The 18,427-nt window shown below is 44.3% G+C and overlaps 1 protein-coding gene across 4 annotated transcripts in view; it reads right to left on the bottom strand.

Annotated features, from left to right (window-relative positions):
- Positions 1 to 18,427, bottom strand: part of Thrb (thyroid hormone receptor beta) — a 325,505-nt gene that overhangs the window by 55,044 nt on the left and 252,034 nt on the right. For all 4 annotated transcript variants that reach the window (XM_057770131.1, XM_057770129.1, XM_057770128.1 and 1 more), the window contains exon 4: positions 1,738 to 1,998. In XM_057770131.1, coding sequence (XP_057626114.1) covers positions 1,738 to 1,998 — 261 coding nt within the window. The remainder of the gene's footprint in view (positions 1 to 1,737; positions 1,999 to 18,427) is intronic.

Here is an 18,427-nt window from a genome sequence, read left to right on the forward strand (position 1 = left end):
CATTCACACCATGCACACCCATTGATATCATGCACACCCATTCACACTATGCACACCCATTGACACCAGGCACACCCATTCACACTATGCACACCCATTGACACCATGCACACCCATTCACACGTGGAGGCTCACCTGCTTTACATCCTGACCTCTTTGGAAAAAAAAATCCCATTTTGCCATTTTTCTATATATCCTCTTCAAAACTTCAAAGTCTCTCCTAGAAATGTCTGCATAAACAAGATTGTAGCAATGGCTATATCAATGGTCATATTAAGGTGGACAGGAGGAATTTCACAAGGTCCTACCCCTAGACGAGGAACTACAGGCAACCTACTTTCTGCTGGGAGGAAGGGAATTCACCTCTCCCAAGTACAAGCCCCTTACTTATCTAGTGCAGAGCTGTCAGGCCTGAACCAATGTGCACGCAAACAACAAAAACAGACCCAGCAGGTTGTATTTTTATATTTGTACATACATGCACATACATACACATGTATGTCCCAATAATAACCAAAGAATAAGCAGAGGGGAGGAACTGGAGGGAAGGAAAGGAGGGGGAGGTAGTGCAATTCTATTTCAATTTAAAACATTAAGAAAAACCTTTCAATTTCTAAATAATTAACGCAGAAGTTCAAGTATCACCTTTCAAAAGGAACACGGTGTTCCCTCTTGCGCTCCAGTCAGAGCTGAGGACGCCATCTTAGGGAGAACATCTGTCTCAGAAACTGGATCTTTCTGAGTGAAACCAGACGTTACAGAGGCTCTAAAGTGTTTCCAGAAAATCAGAAGGACCTGGGTTCTTACTCACGAATGATAAGTGGAACTGTGGCTTATGTTTAAGTCAGGGCAGTGGTTATGCGTCTTCACGGCTCGCCTATTATTAAGCGTCGATATGTGATACATTGTTATTTGATGGTGAGAGTTTTTTGCAATTTCCAAATAGACAACTTAAACTATATTGCAAGTGAAACCCAAAAAGCCAGGTATGATCTTTCTAGCTTTTAAACTCTGAACTGGGAAAGAATAGGCAGTCACGAGAACTTGGACACTTACAGACACAGGCTGCTTTAAGAAGCAAAGATGTTGGGCAACCCTAAGACCATAACGCGATCAGCATGGAAGACATCTGTCAGGTGGGGTGGCCTGAGGTGAAGAGCAGCTAAGTCTTATGTGATCAGGAATCTGGGCTGCTTCTGCTGCTTTTGTTTCCCTCTTGAGGTGACTACCTCCTCCCTCATGAGGTGACAACCGTCTAACACCCTAATCTTCTCTCCAGGACAGGGACACAGGATTTACTGACCACGAGACATGTTCAGATCTCCCTGGCAAGCAAGAATCGTCTATGAAGGTTAAAGGCAGGCATCCAAAAATCCCTTTAGCTACTGGTGTAATTTATAAGAAACATATGAATATATACACACCACAAAACAAGCAGCTATGAATGCAGCAATGCCTGTGTCCACTCAGATACAAGTAGAATTAAAGATCAAATTAACACCATGTTTGCTCCTTAAAGAACTAAAAAGGCTCTCTCTACCACTGTTGGGGTATGACATGAAGTGCTGGCCTTTGGACCCCACTTGTTTATTTACGCTTAAAAGAAAATTAGAGGATGAAGACATCAGGGAGGATCAGCCAGGGAAGCAACTGACTGGAGGTGGGTGAAGAAATGGAGGAGGAACACAGTTGTGGAAGAGATGCCCGTGTGGCCACGGTCTGGTAGGAAGTAGTTACCTTTGCATTTCCTCTCTTCGGTCTGGAAGGTCTGGGCACTGGAGACGCTCTGATCGTTCACATCTTCGGGATCCAGATGGAATATAGAGCTCATCCACGTGGCCTGGATGAGGTGTGGGGATGTCTGCTCGTTCTTCAGTGCGCCGCGCCTCTCTGCATGGCTCTTCCTGTGCAGGCAGGCTTCGGACATTCCTACCAGCTTCCAGTCCTGTCCTCGTTCTGGACGGGGCTTCTGTTTGTCCCAGGCTGGAAGGCCATTTTCTGGTGGGAGGAAAGTGAAAACAGGAGATAAAGACTGTAGCGATTGTCAAGGTTTTGTTGAGATTTTGTGCTTTGGAAGCCAGTTGCTGCTCAGTCCTTTTGGGCTGACCCTGTTCACATGCACCTCCACTATGGTGTCAGGACATGCTGAGGCCATTAGCCCTGGACACACTGAAGCTGGATTGCCTGTTGGAGTAACCAATGGAACCTCCGTGCCATTTCTTCAGCTCCTCCATGGCAAGGTTCTCCCAGTCTCAGCGCTGCAGTATTGGCCCAAGAGCCAGCTGAAACCAGTTTATATCACTGCTTAGGTGACTATTTGGGGTTTTAAGAGTCAGGGCTGGCCATGACCTTAGGTCAGATCCTTAGGATATGACACATCCCAGATGCAGCCTTGTTTGACTTGGGGTTTATCACAGACTGACCCGAGGGATATTGTGTCACTTAGGTTGGGCACACTCGAATGGCCCACATATCGAGACCAACAAGCTGTTCTTACCATTTTCTGCGCTGATGGTAAAGCTAAGGAAACAGGAAGGAGCCACCACCAACAAAACTCAACACAAAACAGCAACAACCCTCAAGTCTAAATCTAGATATTTCACATGGAAGTTTTGTATTTTTTTAATGGAGGCCCAAACTGGTCATGAAATCGCATAGAAGGGCACAGGTCATGCTTTCTGTGTGTGGCAAATTAAGAACCCTACAGAAAGAATGATAGACCTGATCTCTTAGGCTGGGTACCAGGTCGCTCATGTTGTACTGTTTTTGAGTTCAGTCTATGGGGTTTGTAGCCCTGTTCTCTAGAATGGGCAAAAATGGAATAATATAATAAATTTCTTACTGAGAAGCATATTGTCTACTGACAATTTTCACTTTATTCAGTGTCTCTACTATACAGGAAGGTAAAGTAGACGGCCAAAATAATAAGAATACACATTCATACATCACATACTACACACACACTCACATGCACACCACACATACCACACACTACTCACACTCACACTACACATGGACACACCACACACTACTCTCTCTCACATACACACTACACATACACACACCACACACTCCTCACACACACACTACACATGCACACACCACACACTCACACACTGCAATGCACACACCACACATACAGGCCACACACTCACATGCACAAACCACAATACAGAGCACACACTCACACACACTGCAATGCACACACCACACATACAGGCCACACACTCACACATACTCACATGCACACACTACACACTCCTTTCACACACACACACACTACAATGCACATACCACATACAAACACTACAATGCACACACCACACATACAGACCACACACTCACACAAACTCACACACACCACACATTCACACACATACTCATATGCACACCACACACTCCTTACATTTACACACACACTACACATGCACACACCACAGATACACACCATACACTCACACACTCACATGCACACACCACACACATATGCACACCACACACTCATACACACTACACACTCACATGCACACCACATATACTCACTCACATATACACACATAGTCACCCACATACCACCTACACACACTCACATGCATACACACACGCACATACACACACACGGACTACAGGTATACACACCAGGCTAGTGTTGCCTCACTGGGGTACATTTTTACTGGGTGAGTTTTCTTTTATGCTGAAACCAAAAGACCACAGTTGAATCCCTGGTGCTTACAGAGACCAATCCACCCAGCTTGTGCTTTGGCATGGGGGATTTCAAGTGCCGGTTCCAGGTGTTTAATAAAAGAGCAGCACTCTCCCAGAAGCTACCAGAACCTTAAGCTGAGGCTGTCTGGATGGATGCTTTATCTGGAAGCATCAGCTGTCAGAGTCACTTTTGGAAGTTATGGTCCCCATTCTGAGTCTCATATTCTCATATTCATGCACACATTCATGTTCAAATTTCCAATCCATGGTGTAGGAACCTGAACAGGACTTCTTTTCCTTCCTTCCTTCCTTCCTTCCTTCCTTCCTTCCTTCCTTCCTTCCTTCCTTCCTTCCTTCCTTCCTTCCCTCCTTCTTTTTCAAAAAGATTTATGGACTTTAGTTTTGTGTGCCCCCCCCATCTCTCTCTCTCTCTCTCTCTCTCTCTCTCTCTCTCTCTCTCTCTGTGTGTGTGTGTGAGAGAGAGAGAGAGAGAGACAGAGAGAGAGACAGAGAGAGAGAGAGACAGAGGCAAGCATGCATGTTTGCATGTTTATGGCTTCAAAAGACCTCAGCAGACTTAGAGAGAGAGAGAGAGAGAGAGAGAGAGAGAGAGAGAGAGAGAGAGAAGCATGCATGTTTATGGCTTCAAAAGACCTCAGCAGACTTAGAGAGGGAGCTGTGAGCTGCCTGATGTGGGTGCTGGGAACCAAACTTGTGTCTTTGGGAAGAGCAGGAGGGAGCACTCTGAACTGCTCAGCTGTCTTTCCAGCCCCCGGCACAGTAAACGGAAGTGCTCTGGCTTGCAGTGCGTCCTGTAGGAGAATCCCACCTTGTGCTGGGTTTTGAATTGTACTAGTTGCTTTGATACAGGGAAAGGCGCTGGGAATTCTCCATGCTTAGGACTGCATGAGCCATCGCACTGGGCAGATTAAACAAACACGTGCTTTCTTCTCAGGGTTTGTAAGGTGCTATGCACTGCATGGCGAATCAACGCTTCCACTTTCCACGCATGCCTACCGCTGGTGCAATTACAGGCATTTATTCTCACTGCCCATTGAAAGGGTTTTTGTTTGTTTGTTTGTTTGTTTGTTTGTTTTTCTCTGAGATTGTATTGCGTTTCAAACTAGACATCTGGGTAAAGTCCACTCAGAAACCTGTTATCCATGAGGGGTTAAGTTTCCTGTGAATTAATTACTAAGTGGCTGAACACAAAGGCTAATCATGGGCCTGGAGAGACTCCCTTTACTCCCACAGACTCAAGCAGGCTCACCCACGTGCGGTTCTGCTACCCCCACTTGAGTTTCAGAGAGTAAATTCCCTAGCAAATGGTACCCTGTAAAGCTCAACTTAAAGAGCGGTAAATTTCTTGGAGGGTTCTGTGAGGCTTCCGACGTATGATCTTTTTGCATTAATTTCTAAAAGTTGGTGGCAATTTCCCAGCCCTAAGAAAAAACTGCAGAAATCAGGCGGTTGCTATTCCTTTTTGAATCTGGGTCTCAGGTAAAAGATGTCTAACGGCTGTGTATCCAACGGGACCTTCTGGGTCAAAGCAGAGCCCATTAGAGCTTGTTCTGCATGTCCTTTGGGCCAGAAAGAGGGTGTTTCTTCTAGCAAGGCTGGCTATGTTTGGGGCAAGGTAAGCGACAGGATTGCCTTCCACTCCCCTAAGAAAAACACTTGAGATGGTTTGGGTAAAGGGCTCCATTCACAGCAGGCATTTACAAGTTCATAATTGCAGTCTGCAATTACATTAGAAATAATGATATTCAGTTGCTTAATTGGCAGGTTTATGGGATACACACTGCTGGGAAAACTGGAGACTGAGAAACCCTGGCTGGGTCATGGGAAAATGCAATAGGAATTTCCCTAAAGAGAATACATGGTTCTTATCCACTCAGGAGCAGGGGAGTACATGCAATTCTTACTCCATTCTCAAGGGAAGATGGGACACCCACGGGGCCAGGTCAATTAAATTCTATTTATTGGGTGTGTGTTCAATGATGAGGACTCCAAATTCTACATACATGCAGTGGGCAAAATGTCTCTGAGATTATTTTATTATTATTATATCCTGCGACCATACCCTTTCACTCCCCCAAAGTTCATAGCAATGGATTATTATTATTATTTTTAGAGGAATTAGCATTCGAAAGAGCTGGTCAGTGACTCCCAACCCTTGGCACCTGTCAGCATCCGCACAGGAGCAAATCTTAGCTTTGAAGACCTGAATTTTTAAACTGGGCCAGGGCCTCAGCACGCACACATCTACTAAGTTCTTCAGGTGACTGAGATGTCCAACAGAGCCTGAGATCCAAAGGACCACAATAAATTTAAGGTAATACAACAAATTATTGGCATTTTGGGAATAAATCATATACTCTCTCAAGATCTAATGTTTTACACAGCCTCAGTGCTTCACTTAGTTTGTATTGTCAAGCTGACACAACCTAGTGCCACTCAGGAAGAAGGAACCTCAACAAAGAAATGCCTTTTTCAAACTGGTCTGTTGCTAGGCTTGTGAAAGATTGTCTCCCTTGATGACTGATGTGGGAGCTCACTGTGGGCATCACTATCTCTAGGGAGGCAGCCATGCTGTGGAAGAAACCAGCTGAGCATGAGCCCTTCGGCAGCCAGCAAGCAGCATCCCCTCCATTGTTTCTGCTTGCATTCCTGTCCTGACTTCCCTCAATAATAGACGATAGCCTGGATGTGAGGTATAATAGACTCGTTTGTCCCCTAAGATGCCGTTGGTTCTGTTTTTTCAGTACAGCAGCAGAAAGGAAACCAGGCAGAGAAGACTTGTGTTATCATTCACAAAGCTCTCAGCTACTGTTGGATTTACATTGGGCACTGGTCGGATATTGTCTTGAAGACTGCAGGGATTGGATGCAAGTAAGTGTTTTCTCAAAGAGATGGTTTTGAGCATTATCTGGAACATTCTGCACATAGTGGTAGAGATCAGTTGTTTTTTTAAAAGCCTAGGGATGTAACTCAGTTGGTAGAGTGTTTACCTAGCACACAAAAAAAAACCAGGGTTCAATTCCTAGAACCACAATTACTAGATATAGTAGCACATATCTCAGCAAGATGGAGGCAAGAGAATCAGGATGTCAACGATCGAGGCTATCCTTGGCTACACAGAGAGAGGCCAATCAGGCCTGCATGAGACTCTGTCCCAAAAAAGGGAGGGGTCAGTTCTTTGCTTAGCATTCATAAGGACACCCATTAGGGTGCAAAAAGAGAGGATTCTAAAAATAGTATCTTATTATTCACATGATCTAAGGCATTTGTTCTTAATTGATATCTGGCTTTTAACATGAAATGCTACACAAAAGAGTTAACCAATTTAATTGCTCAGTTATGGTACAAATTAATAGATGGAATAAAAGATAGCAACTATATGGGACATGTGAACTAACACTGGAACAACATGGACCTGGTTGTCTCAAGGGAGTTTAGACACAAATCATTGAGTCTGCATTTCATGACTGTCATCTAATGGCTTTGAGTGCCATAATACTGACCTACATGGTCTTTAGCAAAAGAGAAAAGAACACAGACCTTGATACTTAACCACCTTCATCCTTTCTCTGAACACTGTACTGAAGCTGATAGAAAATCAATCTGTCTGTCAAGGAAGGAAAATTTTTCTAAAATATTCAAGTACTTCAGGACACAAAAGGCAGTTGGTATCTTAGAAAGGAATAAAGTAAAGGAACCAAGATGATGACCAAGTGGCCAAAAGGGTCATCTGAGTAGCTGGGATTTCCTATTATTTGTTCTGAAAGTTTTTAGCTGTATTAAGAGGCCAGCAGTGTCAGATGCTGTACACAAATAACATGATCTGAAAACCCCGGGTGTGTGGAACTGCTCTGGCAATATCAGACTACTGGTTTATTTTTCTATGATTTATTTTTACTTTAATGTGTTTGAGTGTGTGTGTATAGGAGGTGTGCCATGTGTAGGGGCACGCCAAGTGTGGGGGTGTATCACATGTGTGAGGGTAAACATGGAGGCCAGAAGAGGGCATCCGATTACCTGGAGCCAGAGTTACTGGCAGTTAGGAGCTGCCTGACACTGGTGCTGGAACCCAACTAGGGTCTCTGGTAGAGAGGAGTAAGTGCTCTTGACCATATTTCTGTGGTGCTCGACCCCCCAGGACCACTCCCCACCTTTCCTGCCACGGCCCCTCATGCTGATTTACTCTTCCATGACCTTTCTTCTTGGTGTATTTTATCCTACAGCCACAGAAGCTAACATAGGAACCCTGCTCTTCAGAGTCTTTGCAAAAGTTCTTCACTAGGCCTGCAAGCCCCTTGCCAATTCTTCTACAGTTCCTCTCATAGAGACATTACTGAGAGAACTTTCCTGACCAGTTCTCCAACCATTTTCTATTTTAGATCTTATTTCATTCTCTAGAACTTTCTTGTCTGCCCTCAGTAGAAGGACAAACACTATGGGAGCAGAGCCAGTATTGCCAGGTTCCCTGTTTGTGTTGAGCCCCAAGGGGAGATCCTCACACATGGTAAGGTGCTTGATGAACTTAGCCAGGAGGGATGTGAGTCTGGATCACATAAGCAGGCACCAAGACTAGAAAGTGACAAGGATATATATGACAAGCTAGGCTCCATACCCAGGTCTCCTGACTCTAAAGCCAGGCTTATGTTGCTGTGCTAAAACTGTTTTCAAGCTTAGAAACCTCACCTTACTCTTGAATTCTTTCAAAGGAATGCTTCTTCCTTCATATTTCTGATATCTCCAAAAGAGAAGTTTATTAGACAGGAGAAAACAAAAGCAGAAGAAAAAAGAAAGGAAGGAAGGAGGAAGGACTGGAGAAATGCAAAAAAGGTTACTTTTGCAAATTTGGAGATGTGGCTGCATCCTATTTAAGAAATCAGTATTGAGTGAATACATAATTGCCCGTGTCCACTGGGTTCCATGTTTCTGTTCTTGCAGTCTAGGGAGAATATCATGGCAGCAGGAGTTTGTGCTACAGGAGCTTCATAGTTGTCAAATGGCAGAAAAATAGGCACACAGAGAGACTAGGGACCCCAAAGCCATCACCAGGGACTTACATTCTCCAAGAGTCCCTACTTCTTAACTTTTGCTATTTTGCAAAAACGGATTCCATCAAGGAAGAAACACATCCAACATGTCAGGGCCCTTGAAACAGTGCCCAATGAGTTAAAAGTCCTTCATTTATGCAACCCAATCATCTTCTTTCCTTTCCATTATACTCCCAACTTCAACTAAGCTTGACTTTCAAAGTTCACCCCTGGAAAAAAGCAGCTGGGTCAATAACATCATGGCACCATGTCGGTAACGGCAAATCTGAGACCAACCACCACCCAAGAGAAATGGTGGTTTGCTGTAGGACAATGGTTTTACCCTGTAAAGATTTGTTTCTTGTACTTGTTTAATAAATGCTGATTGGCCAGTAGGCAGGCAGGAAGTATAGGCAGGACAACCAGGCAGGAAGTAGAGGTGGGACAATGAGAATTCTGGGAAGAGGGAAGTTTCAGTCTGCAGTTGTCACCCAGATGCAGAGGATGCAAGAAATAACTGCCTCATCGAAAAAAGTACCAAGCCATGTAGCAAACACAGACAAGAATTATGGGCTAATAAAAGTTATAAGAGTTAGTAAGAAGCTTGAGATACTAGGTCAATCAGTTTATAATTAATGTAGACCTCTGTGTGATTGCTTTGGGACTTACTGACTACGGGAACTGGAAAGGACAGAAAATTTAGTCAATAGTGGTTTAAGGGTAGTGCCTGGAGAGCATGGGCTGTAGCCCAAGCATTGTCTCGAAGACCAGATTTCTAGCTGCTACCAGAGACATCACGGGAGACAGTGTGATGAAGAGCCCCTCTACCATTATAAATTTTGGGGCTCAGATAACAGTGGTGAAGGCGGAGCTTGACTCTCACACAGCCTTGAAGTAGGTCTCTTTCTAAGATTAGCTGAAGTACTCTTCCACCATCCTGACTTCCCCGACCCTTTCTTTTCACCCCTCGTTCCATTCGCTACCTTCTATCTGTGATCCCATTTACATACCTGTGTATATCGCCCTGAGTTTTTGATGCTGCTGCAACACACACGGTCTAGTATAATGACCTAAGTGCTACTTAATGACCCTCCCTAACAAGTTGGGCACTGGTTGCTTGTCTAGCCTCTGTGATAAAATTATCTGCCTGAAAACAACTCCAGGTAGGAAAGTTGTTGCATGCCCCAGACATACAGTCTACTGTGGTACAGACATGGCAGTAGGCCTGGGAGGTGGTTGGCCACACTGCATTCTGAGGATGCAAAGGATGGATGGGAAGTAGAGGCAGGCTAGAAACCCTCAGGGACTATCTGCAGTGACCGACTTTTACTAGTGAGACTCCATTTGGTAATGTTTCTACAGCCTTCCAAAGCAGCACCACCAGCAGGGGATCAGGTGTTTAAATACACCCCGGAAAAGGGACATTGCACATCCAAACCACAATGCTTTGCAAAGAGAAAGTCTTTCCTCAGCAAATTTCTGCCTTCTATTCAAAGCTGTTGGGCTAGCTCAGGGGACTCATCACTCAGGCCCCCTTTTATTGTTTTTATTGAGCTATATGTATTTTCCTATTCTCCTTCCTTCCTCCCCTCCCCTCTTCTACCCTCCCCCTGACCCCCTTGCTCCCAATTTACTCAGGAGATCTTGTCTTTTTCTCCTCCCAAGTGGATCCATGTATGTCTCTCTTAGGGTCCTGTTTGTTGTCTAGGTTCTCTGGGATTGTGGCCTGTAGGCTAATATCCGCTTATGAGTGAATACATACTATATTTTTCTTTCTGGGTCTGGGTTACTTCACTCAGTATGTTTTTTCTAGTTCTTTCCATTTGCTTTCAAATTTTAAGAAGTCATTATTTTTTACTGCTGAGTAGTATCTAACATCTGTTAGAATGGCCAAGATAAAAAATACTGATGACAGCTTATGCTGGAGAGGATGTGGGGTAAGGGGAATGCTCCTCCATTGCTGGTGGGAGTATAAATTTGTACAGCCACTTTGGAAATCAATATGGTGATTTCTCAGAAAATTAGGAATCAATCTATCTCAAGACCTAGCAGTACCACTTTTGAGCATATACCCAAAGAATGTTCAATCATACCAGAAGGACATGTGTTCCAGCTATGTTCATAGCAGCATTATTCATAATAGTCAGAATCTGGGAAAGACCTAGATGCCCCCCATCCGCAGAATGGATAAGGAAAATGTGGTACATCTACACAATGGAGTAGTACTCAGAGAGACTCACGTGATCTTCATCTGCCCAGGACGGCCAGTGAAAAGGAAAACTGCTTACAGTAGAGGATTGTGGGCCCCTGATGGTCAAAGTTCACAATCTGGCTTTGTCATATATGGGATGTGATTTGGGGCAGACTGTTCCACATCTTCGCGTCTCTTTCCTGAATATCCACAATACTTGCTCATGACTCTTCCAGGCAAGACAATACCTTGCTGTGTCCTCTGTGATTATGCCAATGGCACATGCTTGTCTCCTCTGACTGGATTCTACCCCATGTCCCCATCTGTCAGCCTTAATATGACACCACCCCATACAAATGAACATAACCAAGAGAGCTCTAAATACCCTTGAGGTTGAACGGAGTACATGTGCTTCTCTAACTCAGCAGTTCATATTTACTGTGCTATAACATGCTCGACACAGGGCAGTCAGCCTCACTGATGAGTGTCAAAGCTCTAGAACAAGGCAGCTGGGCCATGAACAGATGCAGCTATGAAGACTCAAATGGCTCTGGGAAACCTGAGATGTGAAGGCATCTGGGTCATCAAGATGGCTCCATTCTTGGCATCTGTCTTCCATGAACATGGCCTAAAGCACAGGCTTAGCTCATTGGCCGCTACCTAGACCTGTGTCTGGGGAAGATGTCCACAGGGGACACTAGGGCAAGGCTGCTTAAGGTGCATCTATCAGTCAGCTCCATCTGGGTTAAGTGGGCAGGCCACTGGAAAGTTCTGGTGTTTCTTGGGGTTTGGGGATCCATATGAAGTGGGTCTGCCTGGCTTGGGGATCTGATACTCTCACAGGGACATACATGCAGGCACGCTGCATCAGTGCACATGAAATCATTGCACATAAAATAAAAATGTTAAAATAATCACCAAATGTTTACATTTGGTAAACTAATAAAGCACAAGTTTGGTTATTACAGGAGTACCTGCTGTATACCACAGCATGCATCCATCACCTCATCTAACATAAACATCTGCACCAAGAAACCAGACCAACTAGATCTCGTTTCAACCAGTGATGTGGGAGTCCCCTCTGTGTGCTGTGATTACCACTAATGAATAAAGAAACTGCCTTGGCCTGTTGATAGGGCAGAACTTAGGTAGGTGGGGAAGATGGAACTGAATGCTGGGAGGAAGAAGGCAGAGTCAGAGAGATGCCATGGAGCCACCCAAGATAGACATGCTGAAATTTTGCTGGTAAGCCACTGTCACATGGCAATACACAGATTAATAGAAATGGGTTAAATTAAGATGTAAGAGTTAGCCAATAAGAAGCTAGAGCCAATGGGCCAGACAGTGATTTAATAGTTTCTGTGTGGTTATTTTGGTTCTTGATGGCTGGGATGAACAAGCCGCTCCCTGCAACAAACCAGTAAACAAGCACACACAGCAAGTAGGAAGTCTGCTGAATCCTGTGTTTCTGTTTAGAATGTATTATTACAAGGAATTCTCTTGTGTGGCTTCCTGAGCTCCTGGGACTTTGGCTTGCCTATCTAGCCTGGAGCTGGGTACATGAATGAATTCCCATTGCCTGATTAGAATCAATCCAAGGCCCACAGCTTCCCACATCTTCTCCTCGTCTGTACCCTGGAGGGAAACAGTAGTTTCCCCTCTGCATTTGCTTTGCCTTGCTGATGCTTATATTTTCCCAGTCCCCACACAGCTTCCACCAAACCTCTCTTCCTTCACATCCTTCCCACTCCAAGGGCTAAGTCTCTGCGGTCAGTTCAAGATCTAGAGCAGAGGCCTCCAAAACGATGAAAAGGAGCCAGGAAGAAAATCACCAAAAATTTAAAAAGAAGCAACCTCACTGAGAGCATCTGTTCATGTGTAGGATGAAGGGATGAACAGATGGAAGGCCAGAGTGACAGTGACGTGTTCAAGATGCTTTGCCTAGGGTGTGCCCATCTCAGGCGCAGCTTTAATGCCTCTCTCCCTCAAGACTTTGGCAGTGAGGCCCTTGCTCATCAAAACCAGTCTTTGCCCAGGCTGGCAGCCTTGCGCCCATTGCCATGTGCCTGTCTTGCCAGCACTTGCCTATTAATTTCTCTCTAGTTGAGCCTGGGCTTCCTTCTCCAGGTGGACATGGAAACTTGAGCTTCCTGTCACAGAGCTATTAACCTGTTTCACAGGCAGGGACTCCCGATGCATGGTGGGTGAAACGCGAGCCCTTGAGAGACAGATCTTTCTCGCGGATAGGGGCTCCCACTCCCCTGTTTTGGCTACAGATTCTGTAAAAGGGTTGATTGGCAGCCTCAGGGAAAACAATCATGGAGGGTATAAAGACCTCCAATAACTATTCCAAAGCCAGCAACTGCAAGCATAGTTTTCCGGAAAGTGAAAGTAACCAGCATTAAAAAACAAAACAAAAATGTGTTTTGGGCATTTACATGGATGTCTTAATCTATTTATAACACACAGTATGAAATAAAACTAAAAAACAAAACGATAAAGAGGTGTGTTTAGAGGTGGCCAAACCGCCTTCATTGGAGAGGCAACATGGCGGTGACTAGGCTCACTGTAGCACCCGGGAGCGCCTGAACTAGAAGCAGCTGAGTGCATGCGCACTGATCAGAGGCTCTGGAAGCAGACAAAGCGCACTCCCTGGAGGACACACTGGCCACTCCTCAGGAGTGGCTGCTGGCTTTTTCATAATTCATACTGGATTCGAGCAGCCAATTCTCAGGTTAGATGACTCAAACTTTGCGGCAACCACACCGAAGACCACGGGGCTTCTATTTAGTGGATTAGAAAGGCTCCCATTGCTGCAGGAACCCTCCTATTTGAGAGCCTCCCAAGTTCCAACAAGGGGCAGATGTTTGCTGACTGCAGGGTTGGGTTTCTCTTGTGCTCTTGTTTAGAGCATAGATTTTATTCTTGTTGACAGTCTGAACCCACATTGCAGACTGGCCCTGTTTTATGTTCCCAAATGTGAAATATCTTTTTCAAAAGGAGGAAATAAATGTGCATCTATTTTAACCTTGGGAACTATGAGTAGGGTATAATTTACAGATAAATCACAAACTTTGAGTCTTAGGATTTTTCAAATAAAAGGCAAAATAGTACTCTTGGGTGAGCAGACCAATTTTTTATTTCCCACCGTAAGAGGAGCTCACTGGGCGGCAGTGAAACCCAGGTATTATTTTTATGTATTACATGCAAGGGGTAAAAATACGGACAGACTATATATGGTGCAGGGCTGTAAAATGACCTGAGCTCAACCCTGGGGACTACAGGGGACAAGAAGAGAATCCTGCAAGTTGTCCTCCGACCTCCATATGCACAAGGGGCATGAACATGCTCCGCACCCCATACATACATGCTCATGCACATGCTAAACAAACAAGTGAACACAAAACTGTTAAAACACGTAATTATAAAATATAAATATAAAATCTTTTCACACACATTAGCTGACAACAGATAATTCTATAAAATATAGTTGTCTTTACACACGCATGTTAATTGTATAACAGATAGCTTGATAGCTGTCTGTCTTTACACACACGTGCACACACACGCACATACACATGTTAACTGTATAACAGATAGCTTTATAAGCTTTCTTTGTCTTTATACACACACACACTTTCTGATAACATAATTCTATAAGCTTTATACACACACCCATTTTAATTGTATAACAGATAGGTCTACAAGCTGTCTTTGTCTTTACACACACATTATCTGATAACAGATAATTCTATAAGCTGTCTTCACACACACACACATTTTAACTATGTAACAGCTATATAAGCTGTTTTTGTCTTTACACACACACATTATCTGATAACAGATAATTCTATAAGCTGTGTTCACACACACACACATACATTTTAACTATGTAACAGCTATATAAGCTGTTTTTGTCTTTACACACACGCACGTGTTAACTGTTTAACAGACAGTTCTATAAACTGTCCCTGCTTTGGGTTTTCACTGACTCTCACTATAATTTGCCTTAAAAACAGCCAGGATCCATGTCAGTGAAGCGATTTCCTTCCTTTGGGGCCAGTTTGACCTGGGAAAGTTTGGGCTTTGCTCCTGTGAGGTTCAGCAGCTCCCAGACATCAGGCGCATCTGCCTGAGTCCCCTTGATAGCTGGCAAGCAGTAATCTGAGGGCTTTGAGGAGCAGAGACTTGGGGAGAACCTTTTAATTTCTCCAAATACTATGGGATGCATCAAAATACATTTGATGAAATGGGACGTAATAGCGAGATACAAATACCTCTGGGTATCCAATGTCCCCAAGGGTAAGCTGGTTTATCTCCCGCCTTCATGGGTCCTGTCCCAACTACGGAGACAAAAGGGAGATGACTGGTGTGGTGGCACGGACCTGCAGTTCCATCCTCGAGCGATGGAGTCAGGAGGGCTAGGAGGTCAAGGCCAGCTGGGGCTATGAACCGAGCATTTATGGGTGCGAATGGGAAGAACTGCTTGGTTCTAGCCATTCTGTGATGCTGCCACGGTGCCAGAACAGGAGGAATAGCAGGCAGGTTTCCTACCTTCTTCATATCTTTTTAGTTTTGTCTTCAACTTTGCAATGACTTAAAATAGAGCCTGGCGCCAGAGAGGGGTCCCTTTGCAACCAGCTTTCTCTCAGTGAGGGCTAGGTGTGCCTTAGGGTCTGTCAACCCACAAGAGGTGGAAAGTGTCTAAGGTATGTGTCACCTGGGGACCGGCCCCAGCATCACACAGAGCCTGTGAGAAAGTTAAATGTCTGAACTGATGACTTAGAAATGACATGAAAACAATATGGCCACGAGCCCGAGGGCCTCTGGTCCCAGCAGTTTCCACACAAAGCAGGACTAATTTGGTAAATAAATAGCTACCTAATATCAACTTCAGTGGAATTTAGAATTTACTAGATAGGATAAGATCTGTGATTTCCTGCTCAGGACCCTGAGGGGACAGAAGCATCTGAAACATGGCAGGTTGAGGAAATTATATCCTGAAAACCAAAAGGGGGCATCCTGTGGTTCCTAAACAATTAGTTGTTAAATTTAGTTCATGAAATGAGAAACTCAATACATCAAGATCGGATTATAATTTCATCTTTTCTTGGCAATAGGTAAAATTTTCCTCTCCAAAGACACTCAACACGGTCACAGAAGCAATAGCTTCCACGTATGCCTCTTATGTGCCAGGCATCCACTCAGAATCCCTTTTATTTTATCTTTATAAAGATGTATTGTATCAAAATATTATCACTTTATTGAGGCTACTGGGGCACAGAGAGGTTAGATAAGGTCACACAGTGGATAAATGACAAAGTGAAGAACCAGATCTAAATTGGTATAGCCAATCAAACTGAGTCTTCCCTTTTGATGGGTAGCTAATAGTCAGTGACTTAGGACAGACACCTGTCCCCGAATTCCAAGGATTGAAAGGATTGACATAAAGAAAGTATGGCTCACAGAAAAGGTCATGTCCTTGCTCATTGTCACCCGACGTCAGCTGGATCTGAGTCTCAGCCCCGTGATCTCTTACTTGGAAACAATATACATTTTTGATGCAGAACAAGGATTGACGATCAGGTTCAACACTGATGGGAACTGTGGCGTTTTCACGCATTCTCAAACACTAAGGGTTGTTTTTCTAACACTCCCTCTTTCCTCCCAGAAGTTTACTGGTCTGGGTTCTGCATCTGAAAGTTCAGTGTTTGCAGTGGTTCTGCCTCCAAGTGGCCAAAAGCTTGGGAAGCAAGCAAGCAAACAAACCAAAACAACCAAGGAACCAAGAGAATGAGGCACTGATTTGCTTCTGAATTTCTCATTTGGGGTTTTAGGAAGATTGACGATAATTTAGGTTTGACAAAAGGATGATTTCATTCTGTGTTCAGGACAGTGAGAGTGACGCTCACTGCAGGCCTTACATGGCTGGACGTGGCAGTCAGGTGTTAGCTGTGCAGAACTACTGTAAGCGCATCAGAGAGGTGCCCAAGGCGAACAACACCTACAAGCCACTTTCTCCACCTGCCTCCTCGTGACCTTCCATAGGTGAGGCAGCAAGAATCAGAACAGTGCCTGGATTCCTTCTCCAGATAAGGCAGAGGACAAATAGCAAATGGGACCTGCCTTTAATTAAAACAAGGTGGTTCTTAATAGGAATGTCATTTTGAAAGAGGGGCAGTCATTTCCTAAGGTAACATGTCTTCAAAAAAGATGCTCAAAGCCCTTGATAAACATGTATGAAGATTTCACACCGAAACATGTCATTTGTACAGTCTATATGTACTGACTACATAAAAGCACACTCTGCATGCCAGATTGAAGTCAGGGGCCTTTCTTCAGATATGTATTAAGAACGTACCGTCTGATGAACAGGCTTCTAACTCCAGCATCTACTGATGAGACTACTGGTGCCTAGACATTTGAAAGGCCTGAGGATTGGGAGTTAAAGGCAAAGGAAAACAAAGTGCTAAAGTTTAAGGTTCCTGTAAGGTGGAAGGAAGGAACCAGTTCCTGGCAGTTATCCCCTGATTTCTACAAGTGCACCATGGTATATGAGTTCACGCGCATGCACAAAATAAAATAAACAAATAATAAAATTAGAAATCACAAGACCACAAATATTAAGATAACAAATATTTCCAGCTTTATGAAATTCTAGCCTGAGATATTTCTGCCCAGATAGTAGCTGGAAGAAGAACAGAGTCCTGTCCTTTAGTAATCACCCCATTGTTTCTCTGGTGCATGTCCATGTGTTGCAGAGAGAACGGAACAACCAACACAGCGTCACTAAAGCACCCTGATCTCACTGTGGCATGCTTTTCCCACACATTCAGGATGATGTGGCTCACGGAATGTGTTGCACTGTGACTCAAACTGGCGGTACCTATCTTCCTGGGCAGCCTGGAAGACTGATCCCAGTGGCCTCAATTCTAGGGTATGTTTGCCTGAAGGATAAGAAAATGGGGAAGAAGAAATTCCTGAATGCTGATGCCACCCCAGAATAAAATGCCTTTCTGGAAGGATGTCCCTGTAAGAACATTTGGTGAGTTCCAACACATCGGCTCTATGCTCTTGGGCATAGAGACCCAAGTTCCCACGTGCCCATGGGAAATGCCTCTTGGTAGGTTCTTATCCAGTTTTTTTTTTTTTCAATTATTTTATATTCATTGATGTTTTTCCATGGATGTCAGGTTCCCTGGAACTGGAGTTATAGACAGTTGCGAGTTGCCATGTGGGTGCTGGGAATTGAACCCAGGTCCTCTGGGAGAGAAGTCAGTGCTCTTAACCACTGAACCATCTCTTCTGCTTCTCTTATCCAGCTTTTGACCCCCTAGAAATAATTTGTAGTGTTTGGAGACAGTGAAATCATAACTAGGATGGTAATGTATGTGTGTATTGATAATTAGGGTAGACAGGCCAGGAAGGAAGAGAAACCCTAGGCAAAGCTGAGGTATGAGTGGGTTTCTACTGTTCTAACTTAGAA

Source organism: Chionomys nivalis, chromosome 5 (assembly GCF_950005125.1).
Source record: "Chionomys nivalis chromosome 5, mChiNiv1.1, whole genome shotgun sequence".
NCBI classification, from domain to species: Eukaryota; Metazoa; Chordata; class Mammalia; order Rodentia; family Cricetidae; genus Chionomys; species Chionomys nivalis.